Source organism: Chaetura pelagica, unplaced genomic scaffold (assembly GCF_000747805.2).
Source record: "Chaetura pelagica isolate M959 unplaced genomic scaffold, ChaPel_1.0 scaffold516, whole genome shotgun sequence".
Taxonomy (NCBI): Eukaryota; Metazoa; Chordata; class Aves; order Apodiformes; family Apodidae; genus Chaetura; species Chaetura pelagica.
The window spans coordinates 85,236-97,004 of NW_009953654.1; the positions used below are offsets into that span (position 1 = coordinate 85,236).

At 45.8% G+C, this 11,769-nt stretch overlaps 1 protein-coding gene across 1 annotated transcript in view; it reads left to right on the top strand.

The window, feature by feature from the left end:
• Window positions 1–11,769, top strand: part of BAZ1B (bromodomain adjacent to zinc finger domain, 1B) — a 48,721-nt gene that overhangs the window by 32,146 nt on the left and 4,806 nt on the right. The window contains exons 11-16 of the mRNA XM_010000206.1: window positions 1,553–1,651; window positions 2,088–2,265; window positions 3,304–3,486; window positions 7,457–7,604; window positions 9,152–9,299; window positions 11,056–11,180. Coding sequence (XP_009998508.1) covers window positions 1,553–1,651; window positions 2,088–2,265; window positions 3,304–3,486; window positions 7,457–7,604; window positions 9,152–9,299; window positions 11,056–11,180 — 881 coding nt within the window. The remainder of the gene's footprint in view (window positions 1–1,552; window positions 1,652–2,087; window positions 2,266–3,303; window positions 3,487–7,456; window positions 7,605–9,151; window positions 9,300–11,055; window positions 11,181–11,769) is intronic.

Below are 11,769 nucleotides of genomic sequence, written 5' to 3' on the forward strand. Positions count from 1 at the left end.
CAGGAACAAAGTTGTTCCAGGGCTTAACCCTAGCTTTTAAAAAAGGTTGATAACTACTCTCCCAAACTGGCCAGCAGCCCGTGTTGTCCTTCCCCAAGCCACAGAACACTGGAGAACCCAAGCACCAGATGCTGTTGGTTTCCAGTGCCCTTTCACATTCACAGTAAGACAAAACGGTGCAGGGAATTTCCCCCTTAGATTTGTAGCCATGGGGGAAAGCTGAGAAAGCTGGGTCATGGTCATCTCAGGTATTTTCCAGCTGGATCCTATGGTGTGTTACCAGCAGTGACTGATATTTCATCATGACCTAAAGCAACTTTCTCAATGCACATTGTGAGGCCATTTCCCCTAAAATGAGCATACTAGAACTCTAAAATGTTTTCTTTTCAGATATGATGTTTAGTAAGTATTTCTGCTAGAAAAATAAGCATTGTGGATACTGGTATTCCAAGAGGAGCCAGAACAGCATCTTTCTCTAGTTGTTGCTTGGCTCATCTGAGCCTGTGCTCAGGAAGAAAAATTAGATCTGGAGTCTTCTCAGTGGCTGGTAAGGATCACATCATGGTCCTTTGCAGTTGGTTCCATGTAAGGTTGGTTTTGTTATTCCTTCTAAGGAGCAATTCTCTTCTAGAAGATATGGGATTAGTCTTCTTTTCTGTAAATGAGCTTTGAGACTGAGATTGAATCCCTGCCCACATCAGGTGAGGAGCCTCCATGGTGTCCTAGGGTTTGAAAAACAGAAGAGTAGAATTTCATGTCTTTAAACTAGTTTCCATCTACAGCCCAGCATTAAAACTTAATCATACTCTAGAATCACGGAGAGAACACCGTGTGGAGAGGACTTTGCAAAGTTTTCCCCCCTTAGGTTCAGCTGACTGCTGATTTACCATTACTGTCCTGAAGGATTTTCTGAGCAGAAAGGTTTAAAACTGATAAATACCATTTTCACATCCTGCATGAGAGCTTTGAAGTTAAGGTGAGCTTCTTAGAAAGAAGGAGGTCTGTACCTGCAGGGCCTCACAGCCACATGTGTACATCATCAGCAGATGTGGTGTAAGCAAGGACATATCCTTTGTTAATCTAGGGGCTTTTGGGTTAGTGGAAGAAGCTGAAGGCTCTGCAGTAATGGTGATTAAATTACTGGGCAGTGCATGGCACGTTAATCTTTCCTAGTGCATCTAAAATGACGTTCACGTTATTTCAACTGACTGCAACTTAGTGAGTCTAATCCCTGGAGTAGATGACTACCTTCAAATGTCAGTGGTTTAATAAACTTGATGGGGAGAAATCTATAAATCAGTTCTGTGTTTATTTTGTTGGGGTGTTTTTTTTCTTACCCCAGAATTGGCTATGTTTGGAGACCTTGAAACAAGGCCAGTCCAAGTCAGAATGCTTATGCCAGGGTTCCTGGAAATGTTTCACCTTGATCCATGGGGCTGGGATAATGGTTCTTGTCATCCCTGTGTGCTCATGCTTGTGAGCTACTTAGAAGAAGGAATTGTCTTACCACAGAAACACTTCAGCTGATGGTGGTGCATGTTTTATCTTCCAGGTTTCTCTGTGACAGTCAGAAGGATCTGGATGAGCTGCTGGATTGCCTGCACCCACAGGGAGTAAGAGAGAGCCAGTTGAAGGAGAGGTTGGAGAAAAGGTGAGCCTGCCATTTTTAATGTTTATTTTTTCCTGTGTGCCTTCTCAAAGTCAAAGCCTGTCCTTGTCTCAGCAAGCCTTTCCATTCCTGGGGCAGCAATCTGCACCTTGTTTGATTGAGCCTGTGCTGAAGAGGAAGGACACTGAGGATGAGAAATTGCTGTTCCTGTTGGGCAGTAACTGCAGGCTTATGGGAAGTGATACTCTAAATTGTGAAGAGGTTCTGTCAGTCTTTACATTGTTATTTGCAGCTGGAAACAAAGGCAGTGCTGTTCCACTTAGAGCCAGAACTACCACGTGCTTTCAAGAGTCTTTCAAAGAACGTTCTGCACTGGTGGAGCACGTAGATCACCATGGGTGCCTTTGTTGCCCCAGTGCCTGCACAGCTCGCAGCACAGTGGCCTGCCTGAATTCAAGGGTTGGTTTTGATTTTCCAGGTATCAGGACATCACACATTCGATCCATTTGGCTCGGAAACAGAACTTGGGCCTCAAATCCTGTGATGGTAACCAGGAGCTGCTGAACTACCTCCGGAGCGACCTGATTGAGGTTGCGACGCGGCTGCAAAAAGGAGGCCTGGGATACATTGATGTGACACCAGAATATGAAGCGAAAGTGAGTGAGCAAGCACCAGCTAATACTTTCTGGGGAAGGTGTTGAGTCTTTTCTTCTCTTCAGACAGGATCAGGAAAATAATTTTTGTCATGTGTCCTCCCTTCCTGAACTGTTATTTCAAGATTACACAGCTGTTAGTTTGGTCCTTTTGGTGTAGGTGAGTCCCAGTGTTGGAGCTCCATGTCCTGCACAGCTGCTAAATTGTCCTATTTCCTTCATCTGGTGGCAGACTTCTTTATGGAGCATCACCAGAACTCTGATTTTTAGCTTCTGCATCAAAGCAGGTATGTTTTGTTGAGACAGCAGTGTTCCATTTTGGAGTTGTTCTGTGGTTTGGGGATTTTTTTTTAATTTAGTTTTGTTTGCATAAATTCAGGCCACTTTAGGCTTTGGGTTATGATTGTGCCCCAGTTCCAGGGCTGATGGATGTTCTGCTTATGGGTGTGTCAACACAAGGATGTAACTGTGCAGTGAACTAAAGTAGGTATTGTTAGTGCTTTGGCTAGTTTTGGCTAGCCTAACTCATGTGAGTGTTACTGGTGCACTGAGTGCCTTGAAGAGTGAATAAATCTGCCTGGTGGGGGTAGACTCCTCTGACTGGAGTGTGCTCCTCCTGCCCAAGGACATGGTTAAAGCTCTGTTTAACCTGCACTCTGAGTCACTGCAGAATCTTCCCCACATAAATGGGGCTGTAAGCATTAGGAGGGGAAAAGTGAAGCCCCTATAGGTGTGGAAGAATGGTTTGGCACTTGGTCATCAAGTATTTGGGGTTTTGGTGGTTTGTTGTGGGTTTTGTGGTTTTGGTTTGTTGTCTTTTTTTCAAGGCATGATGCTTGTTTCTGAACAGCACCATGCATGATCACCAGCTCAGTGTGGACTCTAGCAGAAGCAGCAGCAAATGCTGATGCCATAACCAAATATGTCAAATAACAACACTGCATAAAGTGTCACTTGTATCCATTTGCAGGACAGACCCACCTCAAACAACAGGGAGAGGAGCATCCCACTGTTAACATGATCCTGTGCTCTTCCTAACAGGTGTACTCACTGGAGAGCTTGAGGGATTTTGGAGAGTGTGTGATTGCACTCCAGGCTGGTGTTGTTAAGAAGTTTCTGCAAGGTTTCATGGCCCCTAAGCAGAAGAGAAGAAAACATCAAGAAGACTACATTGCCAAGGCTGAGGAGATAGATGAAGACAGGAAAATGGCAGAAGAAGCTAAGGTATTGTTCCCTTCAGGGCTCTGGTTTGGTCTTGTCATAAAACTCTTTGAGTAGGGATAAGACATTTAATCAGGTACTAAATCCTGAGCAGCTTCTCCCTATTCCAAGTTTGTATTGCAGACAGTTTGGCATGTATGTGGCCAAACGTTCACTGTTGTATTTTGAAGAGTAAAGGTATGAAAATCCTACTGAGGAATTACAGATAATTTTCTCAGTGTGAACAGGAAATGGATGAAGTAAAATATTTTACTTCCTTCATACAGTTCCTCACACAAGCTGGGTACTTGAATAAAAGCATATTAGGAAGCATTTTTAGAGTACTTAACAGGAGTTTTATGCATCAGAGGGGACTGATGGTGTCTTAATGCCTTTGATCTGTAAAGAGGAGGAGAGACATGGTGAGGTTTTCGTGGCTGTGAGGTCAGGTTCAGGTAAATATTAGTGTGCAAGAAGGGACACAAATCATCCTATGCATGGAGACACCTATGGAAGAGGTGGGTTGCACACAGCTTGTCTGGACACCTGGACAAACAAGCCACATGAGCCTGCAGTACAAAAGTGGTATTGTGAGGGAAAACTCATAACCTTCCAAATCAAAGCTCAGAATGGATGGAGAAGAGCTGTGGGGGATTTGGTGGGTTCCTACAGGCAGTTGAGCTGTACCAGTGTTGCATCCTGCAAGGGCTACTGGTGCTTGGGTAGTTTCAGCGCACTGAGTTGAATGGGACATTAGTGACCCATGGCAAGACTTTGCCCACTGCTCCCTTCAAAGTGCTGTGCCCTGATTGATCACTGACTTCAGCAGAAGTAGCAAGATGAGAATTGGATCAACAGAAGCATTTGAAATTCCCAACTTTAACAAGATATATTACACACTTGTCTGGTGCTTGTGTGTGGTATGTTTGGTTCTTTGTGTGGTTTTTTTAAAGCTCCTGTCAGTGTATGTTTGAACATCAAGTTTTGCTCTGCTGTGGCACTGCCATGTTAACAATATATTTGACTAAGCACTAGAAGTTGTCATGTTCCTCAGTTGTCCTGAAGTATTTAGACTTTGCTAACTTTGAAACTTCCAGTCTTTAGTGCAAAGGGAATGGAAGGCTATTTTATCCTAAAGGCTGTCAGCAGAACACAGAACTGTCAAAATCATTCAAGTCTGGGATAAAAAAGATCTGGATCATCACGTTTCCTGTATCTACAGCAACACCAGATCATGCCTTACTCTGGTGTGTCTTACAGCTGTAACCATAAGGCTTGGACCTGGAGGCCATGTCTTCAGGATAGCATCACATTTCATACACTATCTGCACTACACTCAACAGCATGAGCTTTGCACTTCAGTTCTTATCTACTGTTGCTGAAGCTGTAGGAGAGACATTTCAAGCCTAAGCTTTTACTTGCCTAAAATTGATCACAGATTGCAGGGTTGCCAGGCTGAGTGTTTGATGGTGCAGGTCTCCCTCCAGAGCACTGGCTTTTTTGTTGTGCCCATGTCTCCGGAGCATTTATTTCTGTAGTGCTTTATTTCTCTGGCTTAGAGTTTTTCTAGACATTTGTGATGGTACAGGCCATGTTCAGCATTTTTGTTGGGTTCTTGGAGTTGTTTGATGGTTTGTTTGGCTTTGGGTTTTGGTTGGGGCAAAGAGAGGCTGCCTCAGTTTATCTGGAATGAACATTATTTTTGCCAAAGCAGAAAACCTTTATAGATGACCTTGAAAGAGCAGCCCAGATCTTATGTAGTTACCTGATAAAAAAACTGTCTGTTAAGCTTTTAAAGACAAATCGCCTGCATAGGCCAAGAATTATGAAGTCTTTTAGAGCCAGAAGTGCACTGAAAGGACATAGCAGGTAAAATACAGCACAGCTGTACTGGAAAAAACACATTTCATGTACTTGCAGACTATAAGAGTGAAATTGTAGTCCTGTGGTATGGTTATGTCTCATTTTTCCTGTGAGTAACAAGTTATGGCTTAATAGGCACCCGTTTGCTGACATAATTGTCTATAGTAAGAGTTCCTGCTGGCTCAGCTACACAGAGATCACACTTCTGAGTGGTAGAGGATTGCACTGTAGACCCAGCTTATGGTTGTGGCTGAAAATCAGTCTTGTGCCTCTGTGTCTATGCAAATGTTCCCATTTCCAGTGGCAGCAGCACACTGAACTATCCCAGAATAGGACTGGGAATATGTGACACTGCAGTACAATTGCCTGAGCATAGTGAAGAGCATGGGTAGGTGTTCCAGCCCTGCTGTTTGCAAGGGAAAAGGACAGGGGGTTTGATCTTCACCTACAGACAATACCTCAAAGAGCATCTTCACAACCAAGGAATTATTGTGTCAGCTGTTCAGAGGGAATTCTGTCATCTCAGGATGCCAGATGAGAGCTTTTCTAGCTGGAAGTTTGTGCCCTTTTACCACAGCAGGAGATTTCTGTCACTCTGAAGTTGAAATATGACTGAGGACTTCTTGAGTGTTTTTGTTTCGTTTTCCCTGATAGATTGCTCCTCTCCAGTCAGGAGGGTATTTAAATAACTTCTTTCAATCTCCTGTTCTGTCTCGTTGGCAGTGTGAACTCCCTTGGTAATGGTCCTGCTAGAATGCCATAGTCTCATGATACTTGGGAAGATTGGCTAAAAATCTGTTAAATTCCACAGGCCTGGGGAGAAGATTCTGAGCAAAACTTGCCAACAGCTTTTGCAGATTTATCTTGGCCCAGCAGTTACCCAGTATGTTAAGAGCACAACCTATGGAACAGTTACTTGGAAAATCAATTACATGGTGTGTGAAGCACCTCAACAGTGTTCTGCAGAGAAATAGCACAGCACTGTGTGATCTGCCACAGTGGGCTGTGCAGGTTTCTGTTTGTCTTCAATGTCGTGGGCTCCAGGTTCTACACCAGCCATGGCAGTAAGGATGTTGGCATTTGAGAACAGTTTGTGTGTTTTTCCAAGCACCTAATATATGCTGTGCTTCCTCAAATTCAGTGGGAGGAGAATGTGCAACTCTGCAAAAATCCTGGGTTTTGTTTGGCTCCCAAATTGCTGTCAGCTGCAGAGTTTAGATTTTCCCATCTGACACTTCACTGTTTGTTTTTTCATTCTCCTGGGGTAGAAGAACATTCACTTGAGTCCTATTATGTCCCTGTCATGTCTAGGCCATCACCTCATTGTTGTAAAGCAGAGGATTAACACTGGAGTTGAACATGCAGTAGCTCTGGATTACTCCTCTGTTCTGGTGCATTTCCGATTTACCCAACGTAGTTTCTGAACCTCCAGAGCTGAGTTTGAGGTTGGCATGTGTGTTGCTGCCTACAGACTCCAGCAGTTGCCTTGGTGCAATCCTTCCATCCTCACTTGCAGCTAATTCTGGGATTTCACATGCACTGAGGTCATCTTGTCTCAGGAAAGCAGCTGCTTTCATATTTGGGGCTCCAAATGCTTTGCCTGTCAGATGTGATTGTGACTGATGTCATAGTCCCCAGTGCCAGCTGAGCAGCTCAGAGGACCAGGAGGACCAAGCATGTGCTGGGTCTTGCTGATTGTCTCGATTGTCTCTGCAGAACCCACTGGAGGGCAGCACAGGCTGTTCCCAGCCGCCATGCTCAGGTGGTGTTGCCAGCTGCCTCCCAACTTTCATCCTGCATTTTACAGTGCTAGATTTCTGCCTTTTATTTTCTTAGCCTGATGGTTATTTGGGCTAGACTTTCAGAGCAAGAATTTAGTGGAGTTCACATAGGTTGTTTCAGCCTGGCCATGAAACGCAAAAGGGCTCTGCTGTAATGAACAAACTGTCTGATCCAGTGAGGCTGGTCATGGACAAACCACAAATAGGACTGCTGAGGCTGTATGGAAGGAAAGAAATACAGAGTTGAGCTCTGGTTACTAAGGGCCCCAGCTAAATGATATAAAAACATCTTCAGACTGTAGCGAGCTGTGTCTGTGTGCCTGGTTGTGAGTTGTTAGCTCTGTCTGCAGGTTGCTTCAGCCACGGAGAAGTGGAAAACAGCAATCCGGGAGGCCCAGACCTTCTCCCGGATGCACGTGCTGCTCGGGATGCTGGATGCCTGTATCAAGTGGGACATGTCAGCAGAGAATGCCAGATGCAAAGTGTGTCGCAAGAAAGGTATGAATTCCTGCCCCTGGCAGCAGAACCCTTGGACGTTGGTACCTCTCCATGCCCTGCTGAGGCAACATGTCCTTGTAGTCTGTTCCTTCTTGTCTTTGGCTGTATTTTGAGTTAGGATTCACAATCAGGAGCATTTGACCCCGACTTCAATAAACCATTCCTGTGCAGCTAGAACACGGTCTTGCAGAACATTGCAAAGCTGCTCTCCCCTGGATGTTTAGGGCACTTGGACAAAAGTAATCAACAAATCTTTCTGGGAACACTCGTGCCACTGTCCATTCCCTGGATGCATTTTTGAGTTGGAATGGTCATTGGGTCTCTGAGCCATTTCAGTTAATCCCGTTCTTCGCAGAAGGAAGGAGCAAGGAGAGGTTGGGAAGGTTATTATCCTTTGTAGCCAAATGGGAGAGAATGAGGTGAAACGCTCCTACTTTGAGGCTATAGTGGGAGTAGAACTGCTTGAGCTGGAAGCCTTACCCACTGGTAAGGGTGGGGAAGTAACCAAATAGGTGACAAAGGGTTACCTTCTCTCTACACACTGTAGGGTGAAGGGCTTTAGAGTCTTGCAGGCAGAGGGAGGAATAGAAGGGGTGTCACCAATGATGGAGCACTAGTATTTGTTCTGCCATAACCTCTGCTTTTGGATGGAAGCCTGGAGGAAAGAGCTTGGTAGCACATTCTGCCTGATCATGTGCTTTTTGTCTCACTATTTGCTGAAACACTAGTGGGAAATGAGGGCAGACAGACCTCTGGGGGCGTGCTGGGCCACTTTTGTTTACCAAAAAGCTAGGCCATCCACTTCTTCAAAGAAATACAGGCTGAATTGGTGCAACATCCTCCTGCCCTGTGGAGCCTTGGGGATATTCCAAACCAACACCAAAATTGTCCTATTTGCTGTTGAGAGTGGTTTCTATAGGTAGATGTAAGAGGGGGCTCACCTGAGACTAACAGATGATAGTTTCACAGAATTTGGGAACTGCAACGTTCAGGGTATGTTGGCAAGCTCTCTGCACTTCCTTTTTTTCCTCTTCAGTAAATGAAGTAGCTGGCTCAGGAGTGTCTCCCCATTTCCCTGCATCGGTGAGAAGTACAGAGAGACTAGTTCTGCTGCATACTGATTTTCTGTGTAGACTTGTTACCTTCAGCAGAACTGAGAAGAACTTTCTTCAGAAGAAGGGAGTTGTGCAGGTTGTCCAGACTGAGGCTAGAATAAGAAGACCTGCATTTATAGCCGCTTCCTGGGCTCTTGGGCATCTTTACAGCAGCTTTATCTTTCCCAGTGTTTAGCTTAAGGTTTAGTCTGAGTGTAACCTATTTGGCAGGTTTCTACCTTTGCCTCAAATGAAATCTTTGCAGGGCAAGGAACTTTGCATCGTTCTGTCTGGTTTGAAATGGTGCAGTGATGGGACCAAGCAGGAAGGGTCCCTGCAAACAGAGGGGACTTTGCACCTTTCTCTTGCTCTGTCCTGACATCCAGCACGGCAGCAGCTTCTAAGGTTGAGCAGGGCTGTGGCACTCCTTACAAGTGAGTTGCACTCTCCTAGGTGAGGATGACAAGCTGATCCTGTGTGATGAGTGTAACAAAGCCTTCCACCTCTTCTGTCTGAGACCCGCGCTCTACGAGATCCCTGATGGGGAGTGGCAGTGCCCAGCCTGTCAGCCTTCTACTGCCAGGCGTAGCTCCCGGGGCAGGTGAGTGATCCTCCTCTCCTTGGCATCACCAGTTCTACCTGGGCTTTCACAAGGCAACCAGAACAGAGCCCCTTTGAAAGGTTTGAAACAGCCTTGCTGACTCCAGGGCACTGGCACAATAGAAGAGCAATTTTTTCAGGCTGCAACTTCAACACACCTGTGTTGTAGTGACCCATGACAACTTCAGGAGTTTTAATAAATAACTGATGTTTGACAGTGAAAACATGCACAAGACATCCACCAAAATCAGCTAGGTGTGTTGCTTTTTCATGGGAGTGTAGTTGGTAGCACTGCAGCTCTGTGGTGCTTTGGGCTGTTACTGGTGAGTTCTTGGCAAGTTAGAGCTCACATTACTCCAGGCTGCAGCTCAGCCCCTACTGTCCTACTAAAAATCAGGCTGCAAAATGTCACTGGGATGGTTTTCTGGGCCTGGTAAGCCTTAACAAGGCAGGAGCCCTTATGGGGCTACAGAGGAAAGATGATTTGAGGAGGAATCAAAGTTCTCTGCAGAAGAAATTAGTAGTTACCTTGTGACAGCAAGAGGTTGAGTTGTTTTTTGAGTTGCAAGCTGGGAGTTAAATGTAAGCAAGATGTATTTCCCTGCTGACAATGTATGTCCTCTTGCTGATGGTGACTCTGTGCTGCATCTGCCTGCTTGTCAGGGAGGTGAGGCTATCAAATGGCATCTGAACCACAAGCACTCAACAGACCCTCCCTTGCAAAGCAGCAGCACAATAAGAGGTGCACTAGCTTTTAACATGCAGATGGTGTATGGCCTTAAAAGTATTACTTACTCCCTGGGCACCATTTAAGAGTTCATCAGGCTTGTATAAAAATGACAGGGCTTCAGTGCAGCTGCTCTAGCCTGAGATCAGTTACTTTGATGTGGCAGAGTCCCTTGCAAGCTGCTCAGCTCCTGGATGAGAGCCATCAGGTGGGGTAACACCTGTCCTGTTACCTGCCTTCTGCTCTTGTCTGCCTAGCTGAGGCAGGAAAAAATGTCAGCCTGGGATCACTTTTACCCCCTCTGTACCGTGGGAGCTTATTCCTTTTACTGCTCAAGATCCTCTTTCTCAGAGGATTGAGACTCCCACTAAAGCTTTGCCTTTGTCCCGTTTTGCCTATTCATTCTGGTTTGTTTTCCTGCTTTTGTAACAGTTGGAATGCTTTAGCAGACACATGGGGGAAGTCAGAGCTGTCCTGGGAGGGAAGTCTCTGGCTTCTGACATCAGAAGCTGGGAAGCCTGATGCTCTTCTCAATAACAAATACCAGCTTATCTGTGAATAATGCTAAACAAGGTCTGTTTCCTCTAGTGCACGTGCAACTGGCTTGACAGTGGAAGGAGATAATGGGAAGATATTCCAGCAGAAACAGAAAGGTCCCCCTTCAGATACTCCTTAGACCAGGCCTGCAGACCTGGGTAAAACAGCAGCACATCCTCTTGGGGAGGAGCAGTTGCACAACAATCACAGTCTTAAAATCCATTATCATGGGGTCAAGGTGCCTAAAACAGCAAAAAATACACAGATTCAGCTGATGGGATTTTCAGCCCAGGTGTTCAGACCATGGTGCCCTTTTAGCCCATGGTGCCCCTACAACTTGATACTCTCTTATATATAGGAGACTGCTTCAGTCTGAGATGGGGTGTTGGTTTTACAGTGAGCTGGGTTTCCCTGTCAGCAAGCAGTTCAGAGGGCCCAGGGCCTCTGGTGCCAGGCTCTGGTACAACAGATGTGTTTACCTGCCTTGCTCTAGGAACTATACAGAGGATTCTGCTGAAGATGAAGGTGAAGAAGGTGAGGAAGCTTCTGATGAACCAGATGCTGAGGAAGAGGAGGAGGAGGAGGAGGAAGAAGATTATGAAGTTGCTGGACTGAAATGTAAGCCTTTGACCATGCAAGAAAGTGACAGAAAACACAAAAACTCTGCCTTCAGTATCCAGAGTATTGATCCTATGTGGGACTTGTGCTTTTTCCCAACACAGGGCAGGTTCTTACATGGAAACAGTGGGAGGTCACAGGGTCACAGGGTTGGGCTGTACATTGCCTGGGAGCTGGAGTGAGCCCTGGTCCCTTAGAGACAGGGTCAACTCCAGCAAAGATGGAAACTGCTAAGAGCTCCTGCTCACTGTCCAGTCATTTCCACAGGGACACTGCTGGGACCAGTAAGATTGCTGCCAGGTGGCCAGCAGGGGCTGCAGCGGGGCAGGGGGAGCCAGCAGCATCATCAGTTCCTGGTGCTGGCAGTCTCTGTGCCTGCAGGTTTGTTGGTAGACTGGGTGCTGTTAATAGATGCTTGTGGAGCTCTAACCACAACCCCTTCCTTTTTTTTTCCCTTCCCAACAGCTCATAATGTCTGAAGTGCAGGATTTCTAGTGACTTGGCAAGGAGGCATTTTCAGATAGTAGGACGAGCACTTCCTCTGCCCATTCCTGTGGGAAGGCACAGTACTCAAGGTGTAGTGTGGCCA